General features: G+C 39.6%; 1 protein-coding gene across 5 annotated transcripts in view; it reads left to right on the forward strand.

Moving 5' to 3' along the window:
- RFX3 (regulatory factor X3) overlaps nucleotides 1-20,970 on the forward strand; it is a 287,619-nt gene that overhangs the window by 210,811 nt on the left and 55,838 nt on the right. For all 5 annotated transcript variants that reach the window (XM_045065031.1, XM_004766195.3, XM_045065030.1 and 2 more), the window contains 3 exons: nucleotides 4,370-4,551; nucleotides 8,111-8,230; nucleotides 19,624-19,745. In XM_045065031.1, coding sequence (XP_044920966.1) covers nucleotides 4,370-4,551; nucleotides 8,111-8,230; nucleotides 19,624-19,745 — 424 coding nt within the window. The remainder of the gene's footprint in view (nucleotides 1-4,369; nucleotides 4,552-8,110; nucleotides 8,231-19,623; nucleotides 19,746-20,970) is intronic.

A 20,970-nucleotide genomic window follows, 5' to 3' on the forward strand; every position in this document is an offset into this window, starting at 1 on the left:
ATGTTAATTGGGGAATGCAGTATTTTTTTTTTTTAATTTGTCAATCAGTATTTCCCTTTGGGAAAAATAGGAACTATTCGTCTTCCTTAATCTACCCTGATTAATATAGATTAAATGCAAAGGTTGAAAGATGCAATTATCTTGGTTTCCACCCTTACATGAATCTGTGTTAGTTCATCAGTAGAATAATCAAGTTTTAAAGATAAAGGTTAAAAGTTCCTGTGGTATCTTTACAGGCTTTTAAAAGCCATAAAGGTAAGTAAATATTCAATGACATTTTATAACAGAGGACACAAAATAGTAATAGTTTAGTTCTAAATTGCTAAATGTTAAGGGTGTTGAATTCTAGGGTTCAAAGGGATTTTATTACGGACGAAGCCCAAGGAAACTAGATCTCAACAGGTCTGACCTTCCCTTGAGCCACACGAGAGGGGATACCTTTAGCTTACACTGAACAGCCAGGTTTCTCTTAGAACAAAATCAGTCCTTTCTTATTCTGTGTTTCAGACCCAAATATCTGATTTACAATGTCGTCCCTGTGATGAAACTTGAAGGCGACAGAACTGCATGTAGCCTGCACATGGTAATACCCGGCTGCATCTCAGAATCTGACCTCGCCGCTTCTAAACCAGAGTCCGCTCACACAGTGAGCTGAGGACCGCTATGCTTACATGGTTGAGTTGTCCCCAGCATTTCCAGGTTGGGTCTCCAGCTCTCAGGGCTTTCCACCTCCACGTGACCTCCTCCTGCTCTTCCAAATTGCTTGCCAGCCTTCTGGCACGGAGCAAATGTTCTTTGTCCTGCGAATAAGGGGCAGGGAACGAAATGTACCTTTACGTCCATCAAAGTGACAGTCCTCCGGAAACCCACTCTTAGGGAGTTTTTCAAACCAACTGATGACGTAGACACAAACATCCATGCACATACTACAAATAAACTCAGAGTTTTTGAAGAAATGGTGTAGAAATGAAGAGTCTATAAGAATGTAACACTGTATACGGTAAAACAAGAAGTTTGCCAGGCTGTCAGTCCAGATTACTTGACCCGTTGAGCCTTTCAGGGGACCACGGAGCCAATCCGGTAAAAACTTCATTTTCTCTAAACGATTCATCTGGGACTTGAGTAATATTATCCAGGCTTCCAAGTATTTTAAGGCAACTTTTGCTGTCATTATGTCACTATTTTTGTGAAAAGTTTTCTTTAAGGGTGGTTTGATTAACTCTTTTATATATGTAAACATACCTTTGGACTCAAAATATTTTATGTGGAACTTCAATATTTGCACGAGTTTTCTATAAAAGGCATCTTAAGATCATACCCTCAAATATTTTATTTTTAGATTTGCTTTCCAGGTTTTTTTTTTTATCTACAAGACAGTTTTCTTTATCATGAGAAAATAGTGTCATTTTAGATATCTGTCTTTACGTCTAGGTAATTAAATATTACAAGAGAACTAGTAAACATTTGAGGCAGTTTACGGAAATTTTCTATTTGTACCTCATTAATTAAACAAATTATTTTTATTTGCTTTATATCTTGTTGAAAGTGGATTGTATCAGATCTATTTTTACTAGTTGTATACTTTTGGTTATAGAGTTCATGTTACGAAATCATTTTCCATTTCTGAAAAAAGAATATCCTTTAAATTAACATTTCCTATATAGCTCTATGTTATGCTCATTAGCAAAGAAATATTTTATTTTTATCTATTTATTTTTGTTACAAAATCATACTGCTTTGGCTTTGACACTATGCCATTCATGAGAAAGCAAAGATAATACATACAAACATATCTTTGGTATTCTTTACTTACATGTGTTGTGTGTTCCATGCTTGTGGATGTGACACTTCCTTAGTTCAGTTGCAGAATATTTGCTTCCCCCCAAATACTTCAGAATTGTTATATGTTTGTCTTTCTAAGGATTCTGTTTTGGTGTTTCCTTTATACTCCTTCATCACAAGAAACTGAATTTCTCAGAGACTATACCTTTCTATGTTGCTCTAGTCTATGTCCTGTATTTCTGTATTCTTTAAATGTTTAGAATACCAACTGGAAGGTTCTACCTAGTTAATACACACAAAACAAGAGCTCGCATTGCTGGGCAATATGGTTCACTAGAGCCTCCCCAGCACCATTCACGTGAGGAAGCACTGCCTTCAGATGCCAGTCGTCGTCCTGAGGTGTGCAGGTGAAGGGTAGGAGGGAGACTCGTACAGCCATATTTTGGGTGTCACTGTCTTCAGTTGCCTTCATAGTCTACAGAATCTGAATATTTATGAAGAAACACTAGAGACATCCTGACCCACTGTGGTAGGCAGAATACTAACCCGAGCCATAATAACTGGGTTTTCCAATCATGTTGCCCCCCCCCTTATACAAAATGAGTATGAGTAAGTGAACTTGCTCTCTGTGCTGTTTAGAATACTCAGAAATCGCATGGCTCTGGAAAATGCCCTTACTGTCAGGTTACAGATGCTTCATCTCTAAAGAATTCTTTTTGACCTTTAATTTTTCTGTCATTATGTAAATAAACATTTATTTTGTGTAACCTTTTAGAAAGGGAGGGTTGTATGTGTTACAGAGGCAATGAGTATGTTTAAATGCACATATTCATATATATAAGTGTTCACGGAGAACTTCACGTCTCCCTGACCAGAACGTGAACTTTATTTTTAAAAGTACCGTGCTCTGGGGGCGCCTGGGTGGCTCAGTCGGTTACGCATCCCACTCTTGATCTCAGCTCAGGTCTTGATCTCAGGGTTGTGAGTTCAAACCTCATGTTGGTCTCCATGCTGGGTCTGGAGCCTACTTTAAAAACAACAAAAAAAAGAGTGTCCTAACTTGTAGACTTGGTGCCCATATTTTTGGAGCCAACATCAGTATGAGTTTAATGGGATAAGTTTAATTAAACATAACCATCATGTAAGAATATTTGAAATTAAAATGGTTTTGGTCAATTCAGTCATCATAGTTAAAGGTAATAAGTCTAAAATATTTTTAATGAATTTTCTTAGTAAGAGTCTGAAGGTTCAGATTCTGAGTTTGTTCACAAATCTTAAAATATGTAAGCCAGTGCTTTGATATATTTGAGTATCTGTATTGTTTTTTGGAATATGATTGTAAATTCCTAGAGGACAAGAGTGAGATCACATTCATTTCTACGTTGCTAGGTGCCTAGCACGTTGCCTGGCTCATAGTTGATGTGCCAGGAATCTTTGGGCTCCCATAACTTATGTTTAATTTAAATTGCATGTAAAAATACCACTTCTTTATCACACCTCTTCTATATGGCATGGAAATTTTGTTGAGACAAGTAATGTGAAGTATTTGCTGCTCAATGGAGATAACAACCGGTATGCAAGTAATCAGGAAATGTGTGTTGGGAACTAGATTGGGCTCTGAGACAATCTGTGACCTTAAGAAAGTCATTTTTCATTTCCCCTTTTATAAAGAAATGAATGAATGAGTTAATAATTTTCCTGCTGTTGAAATTCAGTAATACATACCTATATTATATTTTCTAAAATTCTTTTGCACTTGCTTTATTTTAAAGATTATTTTTAAAAAACACAGGACAACATAAACCTTTCAAATGTGAACTACAGACCGAGAAAATGTTGATTTACCAACTACCATTGTAATGTTTCTTCCAAAATTATGTAAAAACATAGCAGGGAAGTAGAAAAACTCCAATGATTGTAATAAAAGATTCCTTTTTGTAAGTTACATATATATATATATATTTTTTTTTTTTAATCAGTGTCTGGTTAATTTCTTTCTTTCTGGGGAAGAAATTCTTGATTTTTTTTTTTCCCCCTTCTGCTTGCAGAATTTGACCCACTAGTTAGTACAGTTGTTGTCCTATTGGAGTGTATTACATAAGTAAATTAAAATTCTATGTAAATAAATAGAAACAATATAAAAACTCATACCAGGCAGCCTGCTGTTCATGTGTTAAAACAAAGTAACCCTAAAGCTGTATTATGTGTCACGCCACTAGGCTTGGAAACGTCTTGTACATAAGAAATTACAAATTTTATTTACAACCAGTTGAGGGGTTTCTTTGAATTTCCCGAAGAGATGTTTATCCACAGAATTGCAATCAATACAGGGAATATTAGCGTTCTTTACACATGTTTGAATGTTTGAAGGAATGGATGTGGTCTGAGGTCATAAATTAGGTTCAGTGGTGCACATTTCCAAGAGTTTTCAAGGTCTGGTTATACCTTTGAATTACAACAGTTGACCCTATTACAAGTCTTGATGAAGATCTTCTAGGTATTTCTGTGTATTGTGTTTGTAGTGGCTTGTAGACATGTTGGTAAATTATATGGTTTCTCTGTGTTTACCTTGTCTTATTTGTACTAGCTCCAGTGGCTGTTGGACAATTATGAGACAGCAGAAGGAGTGAGCCTTCCCAGAAGCACGTTGTACAACCACTACCTACGACATTGCCAGGAACACAAACTGGACCCAGTCAATGCTGCTTCTTTTGGAAAACTAATAAGGTCAATTTTTATGGGATTACGAACCAGGAGATTGGGAACTAGGTTAGTATGAAAAAATAAGATCGTAAACTAATCCCCCTCTTTCAAACTAAAGCAGTTCAGTATATCGTTGGAGCAAAAGTGCTTTCTTACAGATAACATATAAATAAAAAAATAAATATCTCAGTTTATACAGTCTCTCATGAAGAGGTCATTATTCACAGAATACTGCGAAACCAGAATGATGCATTGTCTTAAACGTAACTGAGCTCAGCTATGAGTTGATTCTCAAATCATATAGAAATCAGCAAGTCAGACTGTTAGTGGAAGATTTACACATGGTGCCTTAAAAATTAATATAAATCACTATTTTTTCCTTTTAAAAATAATCAGACTAGAGATGAGTAAGTGATGTAGTCAGTGGAAAACTATCTTCACTGTTGCAAAATTATATTGAAATGTCGTTATAAATAACTCTTTGAATAGAGTGAGAAATTAAAGCTGGTTTTCATTTCTGGAGATCAATTAAAAATCATTTGGTGAACTTGAAAAATTGGGGAGTTTGAAGCCCTCAGTAATGACGTGGTCCTGTTTAACCTCTTACTAGTCTTTTTTAAACTCTTGACTGTGAAACCGTACATGTAGGGAAGTAAAAATATAGTATACCACCATTGCACGGAAACCAATAATGTGAAAAAAATTCTTAGTTTCTCGCCTCTTTCCTTTGGAAAGAGATATGAGTGTTTTTACTAATCAAAATATCATGAACATAATACTTGGAACTGTGGAGTTTCATTTTGGGCCTTTCTATAATTTTTACAAATTATCATAACATAAATATTTTAAGAAGCTGGGCAGAAGGATATGGATGTTTTTGATTTCCTAAATCCTACAGAAATCCATATTAAAAAGTGTAAAAATAAAGATGCTATGCTGTAGAACATTAGATGATACACCCTTCATTGGTTTTTAAGTCTCAGCTTCGTAGTGTTCTAGTGAAGAAGAGTATTTAATATTAATAAAACAATAAGACCCTCAGTAATTGACTTCATAGTCAATGTATGCTAAAAAGGAGGGGATGGTGTATGTGTCAGTTTCATGGCATTGACGAGATCTGCCCTATACTCCTTTCTGTTGCATTTCAAGTGATTTTACCTTCAGGTTGCTGGAGGTTCTCTCATAAATATATTTTCTTCTCCCTATACTTGGAAAGATAGTATATTTTAAACGAGAGACTATGACGGCTAAAGGAACTCAAGCTTTTAGTCCCTTGAAAAAAGCTCTTTGTCTCTCTCATAGTCCCCCCCACCCTCCCCACCCCCGCCCCAGAACCACAAACATCTTTATTTGGGGCTCTAACCTGCTATCCCCTTGCCAAAGGCTCATACCATGCCAGTATTTTGAGAGTCTGGGCTTTATTCAACATTGTAGTAGTGGTATCGCCGTGCTCCTTTTGTTGCGGAGAGGGATTTCAGTGGGTCCTATTTTGAGGTTCCTTTCAAACCTTGAAACACATCTTTAAAATAGAAAGGGACAGGATTGGGGTGGTTTGGGTGTGTGAATGAGTAGAATCCAACTCTGTAAGTACATATTGCAATATTTCAGCTTCACTTTCTGATGTTCTGTTTTCCCCCCTCACCATATAACAATTATGTTTCCTGTTCCTTTTAAAATTGGATGTAGTGTTTGCAATTAGAGGTGGAAAGGACAGCCTAGAAGAATAAGGAGGAAAGAAACCCTATGGGGAGAGTTTAAGCAAATGCTATGTGACGAAGATAGCAGAACTCTAATGCAGAGTTGCTGACAACGATGAGGGCAGAGCTCCAGGGGGTCTGTCGTGGAGAGTGGTTTCTCATTCATTTACTACTCCTAACCCAGGGGACAGAAAGGAAATCAGTATTACAAATCATGAGGCAAACTAACTCGGGTGATTCCCCTCGCCCTTCCCCACCCCCTCCCCTTCCCCCTTCCCCTCCTCCTCCTCCTCCTCCTTGATGAACTGTATGCACAGCTATTACTTGTTAATCAATAAAATAATTCGGTGCATTAATTCAAACCAAAACTTTTCTGAACTTTTTGTTCTAAACAAAGGCAATTCAAAAGTTTCCTTTCATTAGAATCCATCTGCAAATTAAGTTTAAGCAAAGAAAATCATGGGACATGGCTGATCTCCCCCAACCATCTCCCCAGCAACCCAGTGGAAATGCTGATTTGTAGAAAATGGAGAAGAAACTAGACACTTCATCTGCTTTGGTCTACAAGACAGACACCATTTTACTCTGTAGCGATCATGGCTCCATCCCTTGGGGAGTGGCTCCTACTTCCCACCTCTACCCCTTACCCCTGCCCTGTTTGTAAGAGAAAACACTACCAATTGGTGTTTTTTGGTTTTGTTTTTTGTTCTGTTCTGCAGTAGATTTTGGAGACAAGATCTAATCTCTGCAAGTAGAAGGCCCTAAGTTTTCATACTGTTTTATTTTACCAAAACTAGGTAAATATTAAACGCCCTACTTTAAAAAAAAAAGCAATATTATTTATATAATAAGATTTGATGTCTTCGAATATATATTCTTTAATTTTGGAAGTAAAATTCTGTTCTATTTTTATATAAAATATTTAATCCACACTCTTCTTGAATTTCTTTTTGTAAATGAAAGAAAAAAAATGGAAAAAGCAGCTGATGTCTTGCTATATATAGACTGTGAAAAACTATTTTCCCTTTGCAAAAATCTACATATTTAAAATGTTATTTTTGCAAGAATTTGCAAATTTCATTCACAGCAAAACTTTGTCGTTTCTAATAACAAACATGGAACATGGTCTTTCTCACGAACATGGGGAAATTGTGACAATTTTCATCCAGGTGGAAATTTGCCATTTTCACAGAGAAATTTCCCCATGTCTGTTGTGACACATCTTACTCAGCCCCCAAAACTGATATGAATTCGTTAGAACAGAGACTAATAAAGTATGTTTCAAGACCTATAGATTAAACGCCTGCTTCCTTTTCAGTTTCAAAATAGTAAATAATAGACTTCACCGCAACATTCTGTATCAGTGGAGTTACCTTCATGATCTCTGCCGTAATAGAACTTGCAAAAATGGAGAATGTATCCAAGACGATAGAATCAAGATTTCTTTTCTTCGTTTTGTACAACCATGTCGTAGTAAATTCCCATCTAGTGTGCAGCCCTTTATGCTGTTGATGCATTTTAATTGGCCAGACTTTTTTTGCACCATCACCCCTTCTAAATTGAATTTAAAATACAAATTTGAAAAGAAAAATGTAACTTGCATGGACTCAGTGGCTGTTGTATTAATATTTTATAGCTTATTAGGAATATTTATATAAAACATAATAATATACTAATATTTTAGTTTATAAGGAAAGATTTATCGCAGGGCCCTGAGCCCACTGGTTCAGAATCTTAATTTGATTCTTCAGGTGTAGCCACCGTAAAAATACACAGGTGATCCAGAACAGGGAGATTATAAACAAATGACCTAAATACGCCACTTTTACCTAACCTTTCCCAGTGTGTAGCTTAGTGGACATCCTGTGTGATTAATATTGATTCGACTGACTTTCTGTGTCTCTAATGTTTGTTGTTCTTTTATGAAGAGGAAACTCCAAGTACCATTACTATGGGATTCGCGTCAAGCCAGATTCCCCTCTGAATCGTCTGCAGGAAGACATGCAGTATATGGCTATGAGGCAGCAGCCCATGCAACAGAAACAAAGGTAGACTCTGGAATGTTCCCTGACCTGTCCAAGCTACGCATAGCTTTAGATGTACGGTCTCCTTTTCTCTAGAGCTAATACCTCAGTGTGCAAAAATGTGGCTATTGTCGGCATGCATTTTAAAAATCACCATGAACAGTTCTCAAATATGATTTAGTAGAATTTCATCTCCTCTGTTTTCCAAATCTTTTTAAAATTACTTATCAGACAACCCACTGGGCCCCTTGTAAGTTAAACGTGACACCCCAAACCACGCAGCCGAGGAAACCCAACCCAATACAACACGTAAGGCGCATACCCAAGCAGATGCCAATGGGGAAACTGGTTTCGGTGTTGGTGAGTTCCTTTCTTGCTGTTGGCAACCTCCCTCAGTCACTTTTCTTAACATGGTAGGAGCAGTGGCACCAAGTTAAAGACTTCTTACGTCTTCTTTGAATCCAGCTTTCGTGGATGGATGGATAGATGAATATATGGATGGAATCATAGATCTCAGAATTAAAAATAACCTCGGTCTAGTCTGGCCCCTCAGCTTGGTGACAACCAGAGCCTTAATAGCTCTGTTTTTCAGGGAAGTCCCAGAGACGTTAAATAATTTACTCAAGCCCACAGTGCTGTGACCTAGCCCAGGGCCTTCAAGTCTCATGTGACTTATGTCACAGTCTGGAGTAAGTAAAATGAACAGTCTCTTCCTTTTTACCAGTATAGCTCAGCCATAATAGTATTTATAATTATTCTTTTCAATTGAGCATGCAGAATTAAGTAGGGGAAAGCAGGCCTGTACACAGGTCATCAGATGGCCTGCCTCAGTCTGCTGAATTTATTGGTCTGGGATCATTAGCCGGGCCCCTTCCCCAGCCATACTAGCTTAGTCGGAAGCATTCGCTCTAGTCACTGCCGGAGAAAGAATCTGTCACTCAGTGGTCCTTCCTTTCCTTAGTCAGGAAGCATGCTAGACCGCTGTGTGCCCAGGGAAGAAACAGTCTCTAACTTGGAGGAGTTAAGAAATTAGAAGGAGAGGCACGGGAACCTTTTTTTCTTAAGGAATGCAGGGTGAGAAGTGCTGAAGTAAAGCTTTGATCCAGGAACTAGTGAAATACAGAGGAATTTTCAGCTAACCCCAGGAGGACTGAGAAGTGTCCTAGAGAAAGTGCTGTTTGGGGTGGGGGGTGTCTCAGAGGGATCAGGAAGATGGACTCACGCAAGCAAGAGCTCCTGGGAGTATAAAGTCCAGGATGTCCTTGATAAGTACTGTGTGATTTAGTGAGGCTGACCTGGCAGGGGCAGAACTGAGGAGAAGGTTGAGTGGTTCGGGAGGAGCTGAGACTTAAAACTTCCTTTGGACCTTACCTTGGGGGACTCGGTGGTATATGTGGCCAGTAACTTTGGTCTTTGCATGCAACATGGCTTTGAAGCTGTGTAAGGCTTTGGAGCAAAACAATGGGACTTGCAGATTTTTTTTTTAGAGAGATTCATTAGGGACAAGACTATATTTCATGGGAGCAGACTGGAGGTAAGAGGCTCGTTAAGTGGTTTAACGAGATCGAAATTTCTGGTGCTAGTGTTCTAGACTGAAGAGTCCGTCCATTCAGGATTGACTGTTACATGGTGATCTCTAGGGTTTCAGATTTTGGAATCACAGGTTCTCGACCTTCTTTGTTGAATTGCTAATTTCTGGGTTTTTTTGAGGTATAGTCAGTAAACTATATTAAAAGGTCTTGGAGAAATACAATAAATTGAGTCAGAACACTCCCTCATACGGAGGTGGAGTTCGTGTGAATTGTCCTAAATGGTTATCGTCCCGGGTTATGATGATTTTGTTCACCTATTAGCAGCGACACTTAGTGCCTTTCGTCTCTGGTGCGTCCTCTGCTGTGAGTCATCGCAGCACTGCACAGCGGAGCCGATGGGGAGGTCAAGATCAGAACAAGTTGGTCCAGAAAGAACATATTCAAACCTAAATATTGAACAAAAACTTGATCAGTTGCTTTTAAGATAGCTTGAAGATTACCTCTCCCTGTGATTTACCTGCGAAGAATCAAGCAAGTGCTCATGGAAATGGGAGCCTTCGAGGAATGTTCATTGTTTTTTAAAAAAAAAAAAAAAAAAAAGCCCATGGGGCACCTGGGTGGCTCAGTCCCTTAAGCCTCTGCCTTCAGCTCAGGTCATGATCCCAGGGTCCTGGGATCGAGCCCTGCCTTGGGCTCTCTGCTCAGTGGGGAGTCAGTCTGCTTCTCCCTCTCCCAGCCACCCCTGCTTGTGTTCCTCTCTCACTGTGTCTCTCTCTGTCAAATAAATAAGATCTTAAAAAAAAAAAAAAAAAGCCTGGGTCAGGGAAGAAAGACCTGGGGCTTAAAAAGGCCTCCTTATGAAACAGAGTCCAGAGCTCTAAAGGTTAATACGCCATGAACACTCTGCCCAACTTTAGTTCCTTACAGTGCTTGCTTTCCTGTGAAATAAGGCTGTGAGAGAACCAAAGACGTACCGTTGACCCGTGAGCCACAGGGAATCGGGCACTGACCCCGCCACATGTCCATAATCTGGCCTTAACTGCTGACTCCCCAGAAAAACTGCACCACTAATAGCATAATGTTGACCAGGAGCCTTACCGATAATAGAAAGTCGATTCCCACGGGTTTTGTATGTTATATGCACTATATGGTATATTCTTACCATAAAGTCAGCTGGAAAAAGAAAATGTTACTAAAAAAAAAAAAGTCAGGAAAATACATTTACAGTATGTATTTATTGAAAAAATGCTGTGTGTGACTGTGTGGATCTGCACAGTTCAAACATGTGTTGCTCAAGGGCGGTGGTACTGAAATTTTCTTTGTTTTTAATGAGACAAGTTTTGGATTGTGAATAGTTGCTCTTGGAACGGTGTCTTGATCACTGACTGCCCTGTTAGTGTTGTCAACCTCACAGACCCCTCACTTGGACTAGCAGGACGGAGGGAGGGTTCTGTTTTCTCTCTGAAGGAGTCTATCAACTGGCCACGTTCTTAGCCGTTCAGTGAAGCCTGTTTTCCCATTGTGCAAGAAGACTTGGACAGAAGAGGGAGAGTTTCTCTCTCTAAGTCTGGATGTCGGGGTCAAGAGTATTTGTTGAAAAAACCAGTGAAAAAGAAAAGTATTATATCGTTTGTCTTATGGCTTATAAAACTCAAACGACTCTACTGAATATATTCAATTTCACATAAGAAGAGCCTGCCATTCTTGTTAAAATATAAGTCATGTGAAAGGTTTAAAATATTTTGTAGCAGCTACTTGTATCTAATATTTTAGAATATTCAGATTATCTCAACGCCTCGAGCATTAATGTATGCATGTACATGTGTACATCTTCCAAAGTATAAATTTACATGTTTTATGTGTTCTTACGGAATGAAAATTCAAGTATATGCAGTGATCATTTGATCAAATAGAATTGAAGTTTTACAGCTCAGTTTGCACATTTTTCTGTGACGTTGGGAGTCACAGTAGTTGGAGAAGTACTGATGATTGTTGTTCTGTATATTTTTATAATTATTAGAGCCCCTTTCCTTTCGGTATCTCATCTGAAGATTTAATAGGGTAGTAGAGGAAATTTCCACTTGTCTCCACATCCGAATCCCAGCAACATCACCATATGGGGCATAGCCACAAGTCTGGAAATAAATGGAAACAGCTTCTGATCGAAAAAACGGATGTCACAGAGCCCGTAGTATAGCTTAATTGGAAAGATGAAGCCATCCTCAAGTCATGTACCTAGACTAAAGGAGCAGATGAGAGCCCACTTGATTCATGGGCAATCGTGGGGTAGAAGAGCTGGCAAGAGGAAATGTAAGTGACAAGGTGACAAGGGTCTTCTGTTTGCTTTTGGGTTAATCAACACAGAAGTATGTGCACATTCAGTGGAAGGACAAGTAGACCCAGGTGCTCCAGTAGTTTTGAGCATCATCAGTAAGCCACTGGAGTGTAGTCCAACACAGTGTAATAACTTTGGCTTATTGATGACAGTAGAGGTGATCAAAAAGACGTTTTAAAAAAACAAAAAAGGAGAATGTATAATTTTTTAAAATACCTTCTGTTGAAAATGTTTCACATGAAAATAACTTCTGCACATAAATGTCTTCTCTAGTTTCAAGGAAACTCACTCATGGATAATTTGCATGCCCTTATTTAGGCAATAAATAAATCCGGTTACTATAGAGAAAAAGGAGACCAGGCCTTCTCAGGTCTACAAACCAAGTAAGAAGGTTTGCTGCAGTTTGTTTTTCACATTTGAAAGAAGAGTTGAAAGAGAGTGTTGGCGTACGTGTTTGAGTTATTCTTCCAAATCCTCGTAGCGGAAGTGGTAGAGTGGAGCCAAGCGCTTTTTTTTGACAGTGTGCTGGGCTGTGTCTGGTCCCAGTATCCGGTCTCAGAATATTAAGGTGCATTTATCATTCCTCCAACAAACACCCGACCACCACCCAACCACTGTATTTGCGTATAGAAAATGTCCATCCCATCTAAAAGAGATGGAATCCTAGAGTCGTACACTCTTACAGCTGGAAGGAAGAGATTCCCCCAGTCCAGTCCATCCTCCTGATGAGAAAACTGAACTCCCTCAGGGTACCTTATCCACAATCCTATAACAAGGGAAGAACCCAGTCCTCTTGTCTTTGTTCTTACAAGAATGCCCCCTTTAAAGAGGGAAGATAAGCCAAACAGGAACATACACATGTAATAAATTTGTACATATGAAATAAAGGGAAAAATCACACTTCAGTGAGTATGTCCCAAGTAGTGGGGACAGGTGTGCCCTCCTGCCTCTTTGAATCTTCATAGGAAATGGCTCTGTGAAAGCAGGAAGCGCTGAGGTCTGGAGAGGAGAGAGAGGCCAGTTGGAAACACAGCAGGGCTGCCTTTGCTTTGATGTAGACAGATGTGGAAGCACGCATGTCTCCAAGGCGTGAGGGAAGACATGAACCCTTGTCTATGGAAGACCTTCCTCAGGGGGCGCCCCAGTGGCCCAGTCGATTGGGAGTCTACTCTTGGTTTCAGCTCTGGGCATGATCTCAGGGTCGTGAGAGCCCTGTGTGGGGCTCCACGCTTGGGAGGAAATCTTTCTAAGAGTCTCTCCTTCTACCCCTCCCCCCAGTCATATACATTCTCTCTCACTCTCTCTCAAATAAATAATTAAATCTTCTAAGAGAAAAACACAAGACTTTCCTTAATATAGACTTCCCAGGCTTAGTGGAAAGTACCCCATAATTAAGACTGGGAAATCTTAAATTTCCCAGTAGACTGCTCTGGCATTTCTGCAGTGTGTGTGACTGAAGTTCACTGAACCTTGGTTTCTCCATCTCAAAATGGACATTGATTCATAGTAGACTACCTCACAGATTGTTCTTGCGTTCAGGTGGGAAGGAGTATATCAAGGTGGTTGTTTTTTTGTTTTGTTTTGTTTTTTAATAATTGGAAACATTCAAGTGTTAGGTAAATTGTTATCATTAATATTGTTATACTGTGTGCTCTAGAGAACAGTATTTATTTCTTTAAGGCTGTTTCAGAAATGAATGAACTCTAGCAGTTAGGCAACTTCTGACTTCTGTTCCTTTACACCTCCCGGCAAGTGGTTTTCAGCTTTGATTGATGCTAACAGTTTACCCTTCGTCTCCTGGGCCAGGAATCTCAGGAGGTCACTGCCGAGCTAAGCATCTAGGGCTGGTCGGTTGCTCTAGGGCAGCTGAGGTCAGGAGTCATCGGTGGGAAGATGATCACATGCCTGCACCTTTGGCTTTTGGAAACAAATAAGGAATCTTGGCACTGAATCTAACGTGCACTGTGCCCCTGCAGTGGTCCCCGATGTAAAGATAGTTTCCACTAAAGATCAGAGAATCAAAATTAATCCTGATTCAGTAACTATTAACTATAGTAATTCGTGTAAAGTTTGTTAATGGTGACAGTCACCATTTACCCTCTTGATAAACGTTTATTGAACATTTTAAATGTCCTTCAATAAGCAGTTTCTATGCAAGATCTCACTTGGCAATTACATGGACTATTTACTGATAAGGAAATGAAGGCCCATTTAATTTTGCTGTATACGAGATGCTCTCTAATTTGTTTTTCCTTAGACAGAGCCCCAGGTTGTTCTCTTTTGTGGCTCTTGCCCTCTTGGCATCAAGTGGAGTCAGGTTGTTACTTTTCAAAGAAAAGTACCATTTCCCTGTAGAAATGGTTTAACAGGAAGGGCCAGCTGTAGAGCAAAGAAGTGTCGTGCATATTTGTAGCAAGACTCTACGAGTTCGACATACGAATCCCAAGTGGCCTTCGTGGTGAGGACCCCTTGAAAGTCACGAGAAGAGACTAGCGTCTGCCTCGCGTCTGCGTCTTTCAACAATACATCGCCAGCAGCAAGCACCTTGTCAGCGCTCTGTAGATATTTGTTACGTGAATGAATGAGCTCCACCTTTTCTGTCAGCAAACAGCGTCAGCCTCCTTTCCCTGCCTCTCTCGCGTTTTCTACTAAAACTGCTGCCATTAAGACAACTACCCCCTCTGAATTTAATGTTTCCCTCCTCTCCTTGCCCAATTATAGACGTAGAGCTAATGAGGAGTCAAGTACTTCAAGAGCCACCAATAAGGACTGAAGAGATGGGGGTGACTGTCATTCACCAGCAGGGCTGACGTTTGAAGTCATTTAGACACAGACACCCTTAGTGTGACATCAAGCAGGCGGTTCACACGCTGAAAGAAAGATGCTCCCAGCATTCGGTATTTTCCTCTGATCTCTTCATTTTTTTGCCTGGCTTCAGACCTCCAGTCGCCTCAAGATCTTCTGGGACAGTTGGTCCAAATTGAATCTCAAGGTTCCAATAGAAAATTTTAGCCTCTTGCCCTGGTGAGGAGCTCAGTGTGGAGACTGGTTCATACTGATCAAATGATTGTGTGCTTTCTAGAACGATAAAAGACTCACATGGCCCACGCAGTTGAGATGTTGCTTGAGGCCCATGCATTTTTCACCTGCTTCAAGAGGGACTTTCCCAAATGTCTCATTTAGTCTGTTGACAATCGTGATACCACTAAATACGAGAGTCAATATAATCGAGCTCATAGAAGGCATTCTTTGCCTCTTGTTGGATTCCTTCAGTGTCTGTACATGTGAAATTCTTGACAGAATTAGATGCAGTTTTACAGTAGAGTTCCAGCTGTCCAAGTTCTAAATAACAGCTACCACTAACCCCATGGGGGAAGATTCCTAACAATTTTCCGTGTTTTCTGTGTTAGTGACAGGTTTCATGCGTACACGCCGCTATTAAAGCATTAGACTTTCTTTGATTTCTTAATCATTAACAACTTCAGCTCGGATTGCCCATGGAGCTGCAAGCTGTTAAAATGATCATTTGCCTCTTGCTAATTTGGAAACCAAGAGCTGTTTCTTCATTTGATGAAGCACAGGTCTTTCTCAGAGCGTGTGCGGCTCAGGAGCACTGAGGAGCTGCTGTCAGAAAACCTCGTCTAAAATTACTGGATTTGTAAAATAAATGGGACGAAGAGAGAAGATACTCTTATATACTAAAAAGTTCAATTCTTTAAGGGATTCATCAAGGAACTTTTTTTGGTAGGAAGTGTCTCTGGCTTTTATAGTTTCATGTTTAAATGGTACTTTATGAAGAAAGCAGAGAGGCAGGAGGTCTGAAAGCTGTTTCATTGCTCAAAGGTCAGTTGGAATTCAACCGGGGTTAATGTAATGTTGAATGCTCAGATGAGTCAACAGAATATAAGAAACATCCTGGAAGATTTCTGTTACTACATGGCCTTTTTGAAACCATGCCTCTGTCATGTTTTCCCCATAGTAAGTGCTCAATAAATATTTGTTCGATCGATTTGATAGATGATATGATCAATTGGTGGTAGGATAAAATGAAATCTGTTCCCCTGAGGATGCTTTCATTCATTTATTAGTCACTCAGTGATACTTATTTATATTCCAAATGTAGTTTATTGGGAACAAATTAAAAATTGAGGACTCAGTTTATAAAAAAGTGACTTTTCTTTGATGTGATAGTTGTACCTGCACAACATTGGACTGAAGGAACTTATTTTGGGGCCAACAGGCTCCCATGGACTAGTTCTGGGCAGGCTACTCAAATATCTGGGAGGCTTGTGAAGGTCTTGTGAAGCCCCGTGTTAAAAATTTTGCTGGGTAGGTCTAGGGTGAGCCTAGCATTTGAGCTTTCTGAAAAGCTACCCAGTCACTGATATACATTTAGGTTTCAGGATCTAAGGTCTGATGATATCATCTTTAACTGTTTCTTCTAAGGAGAATTAGTTACCACAGATGCTGTTCAACCTATTTGTAATGTGGCTCTTCTTGACTTCCTATGAAACTTTCCCTCGGGGAAGACCCAATTCTGAGGTGATGGTAGTGATTAGGATGTTTTCCTTAGACAGAGCTTCAGGTAAATAACCATCCAGCTTCCCTCTATCCAACGTTTCTGATTTCCAGGGATTCTAAGGACCAACCCCCTGTCAGGCAATACACTGAGGATACGCCCCTCTGTGACTTGCTACTGAAGACAAAACAGGAAATGCAAAAGTCCGCATTACTGGGGAGCTCTGTCAGAGGTTCACAGGAATACTACTCTTGTGTATGAGCCATATTCCGCCCTTCCTGATTTCATTATGGCCCACACTGCCCCCAGACTTGGCCCTCAACCTTTCTTTGAAGAGATACAGCAGAAGGTTCTGGCTTACAGAGGTCTTACTGACAAGGCAAACAAAGTGTATCTGTTCATGCTACTGTTCACCCTACTACTGTGGCGTTCAAATAAATCCACTCATTTCTCTGTTCTGACTGTATTTTCTTTCCTTTTCTTTTTTCCTTTCCTTCTTCCTTTCCCTTTCCCTTTCCCTATAAGATTTGTTCTTGTGTACTGACAGACCCGCACAATTTCTCTAGAATTGACCAACTTCCGTTTTATCGACAAGCTAATCTTGATGTATTTTCCGTCTGTATAATATATGTACCTCTAATCACCGCTTCCCACTCAATATCATTACTATTAATTATAATGTGTTCTGATTTTGAGTGCTTATTAAAAATATCATATTTCTTTCCCTTTGGAATTTCCTCTGTCTTCATCTTTCTGAGGAAGCAGATAATTTTGCTTACGAGCTGCAGGCTTGATAAGTGCTGTGTGCGAGTAGATTGTGGGAGAGCAGCTGTCCTCTGAAAACTTACATTCTAAAAGGAATAGGCATCATTTCCTTTTATGGCTAAATTTTACTTGTCCTCAACATTTCTGCTTAGGAAGTGTGGGTGGTATACTAGATGCTGTGCGGGACCAAGGAAGCTTGAAAAAACAAAGTCTCATAATTACCCTGTAATCCCGTATTAAAATTGAATGGAATTTAAGTCTATAAGATATCTTTTTCCATTTTCCCTTCTGCAGTGTAAAGAATTGAAATCCTTTTAACCATTTCTGTTAGTTAATACTAAGATTTAACTTAACTCCATTAAGTTAATACTAACATTTAACTTAACTCCATTAAGTTAAATGAGGAAACATGTTTAAACAGTTTTAGCCTGTTCTATTAGTGGTATAAAATTTCATAGCTGAAAAAACAGGGCTAAAATCAGATGAAGCCTGGAATGGGTCAGTGAGGGTGAGGAACTTCCTCAGGGATAAAATCATTCAGGGCTTCTAGAACAGAATGGTTGGCAACTGCCTCCCCACATGAGTACTCAAAGTACTTGCCTCACCGAGTCTTCTTTGGTTCTCTGGGATGATTTTTGAAGGAGGAAAAAAATTTTTAAATTCAATTTTTCATCAGTGACACTTGTAGCACAGGATGGTACTAACTCTTCTGTCATCATTTGGTGTGGCCCCCGTGGAAAAGTCCTTTCAGATCCCCCCCCCCATTAAATTAAAGGATAGGTTTGAGTTGTTCCATGTCCTTGGAGAAATAACAATCCACATAATCCACATTTGGGTGGCAAGGGGCCATCACCGAGATGATAACACAGATGACGTGTGTTGTGCTCTTTTTCTCACCCTGTTCACCTTCTGACTTTATGTTTGCTTTCCGGAGTTCTCTGTGGGATCTGTCACAGAAGCAGTGAATGTAAGTGTCGTTATGAGGGACGGCAGCTTTTCTTGGAAGTTCTGTTTATCCACGTTCTAATGAACAACATTCAAGATGGAGTCGTTTGCAAACGCAGACCGCGCAGTGGTTTGCGCGATGTCTCACCGGGTCCATCCGATTCGTATCTCTTGTCAGAGTGCAGGTGCCTTTGGGCGTGCCCTGCTCATGTGTCAGGAACATTGTTATTCTTGGTAACTTCATATCACGGATGCGGTTGACTTGTGTTATTAGTGTTAGAGTCAAGTGTCTGGGTGGAGAGAATATTAGGTGGTCTTATTTATAAGTATAATGAGAAACGGGGAGAAGATGAGAAAATAAACAAAGCGAATAGTATCTCGAGGTCCTAAGCTTACTGTAGATTTTAATCGTTTCTTACGTTCATCTGCCTTTTTTCCCTAAATTTCTAACATGAAGGAAAATACATGAAATCTTAGAAAAATTCTTCTATCTTATTTTGTATCCACTCATCTTAGGACACTTGCCCAGGCTTTTTTTCACATGTGCTGTTTCTCTCTCAAGCAGACTTTCCTTCTTGCCTGTGCTGCTGAAGCCTGTCTTCTCCATCTTAGCAGGAAAGTTCATGAGTTTGTATGACTTGGACTTAAAGATAAATGCGTGACTATAGCGGACGTGGATTCTTTTTTTTAAAAAATGTGGTAACCTAGGTTTATAGGTGGATTCTTGCATGTACTTCTCTGCTAGCTGATGCGTATGGTCTTTGTATTTGCAGGCGAGGTTAGGGGTCAATGGAAATGACTGTGTTGAGACGCATGGAAGGCTTTAGGAAGTATGAAAAAGAGTGTGGTAGAGTTTGTATGCTGAATCGCGTAGGAGAGATATTAATTAATCGAAAGCCGTTCATTAACATTTCTCAGGCCCCTGCTCCTAGGTCTTATTTCAGATTAAAGTCCCAGTGTAGTTAAAATGTTTTCCCTTGACCCACTGGCCACTAAAAATTATGTTCACACCACGTGTCATCATGGGCATTGTAGCTACCCCACCCGAAGAAATACCTTCGTAACTCCTTTGTTCTTAGACACATTTCTGAATTTTCAAAAATTGGTCCCCTTCCCCAATCCCTCTCCCCTTTTTCTTTACACAACTGAAAAAATTTCTTCATCCTAACTTTTTGAGACTATCAAGGAAAAAAAATATCCTCCAATGATCATGGGACGTTAAAGAAGATTGAGTAAAATCAAATGCCTCAGGAGTTATGTGTAGTGCGACAAAACAAGGAATAATTGTATTTGTTTGTTTTTCCCCATCTAATATTTTTAGGTACAAGCCTATGCAGAAGGTGGATGGGGTTGCAGATGGTTTCACAGGAAGTGGTCAACAGACCGGCACATCTGTTGAACAGACTGTAATAGCCCAAAGTCAACATCATCAGCAGTTTTTAGGTATGTCAAGGTGTAACGCATAGTATGGTTGCTATTAAGATGTTGAAAACAAGAGAACAACAGTAATGTTTTCTCCAAGTGCTGTGTCTATTACAGATGTGAGCCACACAGAAACATCTGTGTGTGTGCTGAAACTCTGCCTATCATGGGATAGTTCTAGACCATTTCTGTTTCTTCGTGTTCACTAGAGCTTCTTTCAAAAATTATCAAGCCATGTAGGACTTCTAAATGCATAGGAGTTAAAGGCTCATAGCTATGAAATTGTCTTGAGGAATTTGTATTAATTGGGCTTTCATGATCAAAGTTGTGTTTACTTTCAGTACCTAACTTCAGGGGCCCCCAAGAATTCTCCTTTCCTATGTATAAAGTTGCAAATGTGTGGTCTCAGGTTAGAAAAAAAAGAAGTTCCTATAAACTTTAAAAAAGCTATTCTTTTAAATTAATTACAATATATCCTATTTTTGTAATTCCGTAGATGGTTTATGTGTTGCTTTTCATTTAAAGAGTGGGGAAGTAGAACTTGAACATTCTGCTTATTGTGGTCATAGCTACCAGTGCAAGGGTTGGCACTGCAATCGACAGCTTTTCTAGAGATGAACATGCATAGATTCCGTACAACAGATCAAGATAAATAGAAGCCACCAAAGAGTGCACATGTGTCTAGGTTGCGTGTGCGTTTGTCTGTGTGCCCCTTCTGACAAACAGCTAAAAAGGACGCTCAAGTCAAAATAGCTCCTGAAGTTGAAAACACGATGGCAGCCCTTCCCAAACTGGAGACCTCCCCGGACACTCTTGAAAGCTTCGAACTCTCAAAAGAGGGTTTTAATTTTGTTTTCTAATCCTGTATTTTTATTTCAATTCAAATCTGTAAAGAAATAATAAAGACCTATTCTGGGTTATCTAGAAGAGGAGAACGATTACTGTTGGGCGGTTTTAGTTCACACATTGGTATTTGAATTTATGATAAAGCAGGCAGGCACCAAAGTGTCCTGATATCCCGAGCCCACGAGAAAAGAACAGGGAGAGACTTACTATGTAGATTGCACAAATACGTAATGCATCCCAAGGGAAGGCTAAATGATGTCCCGTGCTCTGTGTGGAGGAAGGTTCCACAGCTCGTTTGACTACAGAAGAGTAATAGGGGAACCCACCACCAGGAAGTACCTGTTGGTAGAGGCCTGTCGAGTTCAGAAGATCTGGGCTGCGGCGGTCAATGCCACATTCA

The sequence above is a fragment of the Mustela putorius genome, unplaced genomic scaffold (genome assembly GCF_011764305.1).
Source record: "Mustela putorius furo isolate JIRA1106 unplaced genomic scaffold, ASM1176430v1.1 tig00003854_pilon_pilon_pilon, whole genome shotgun sequence".
NCBI lineage: Eukaryota > Metazoa > Chordata > Mammalia > Carnivora > Mustelidae > Mustela > Mustela putorius.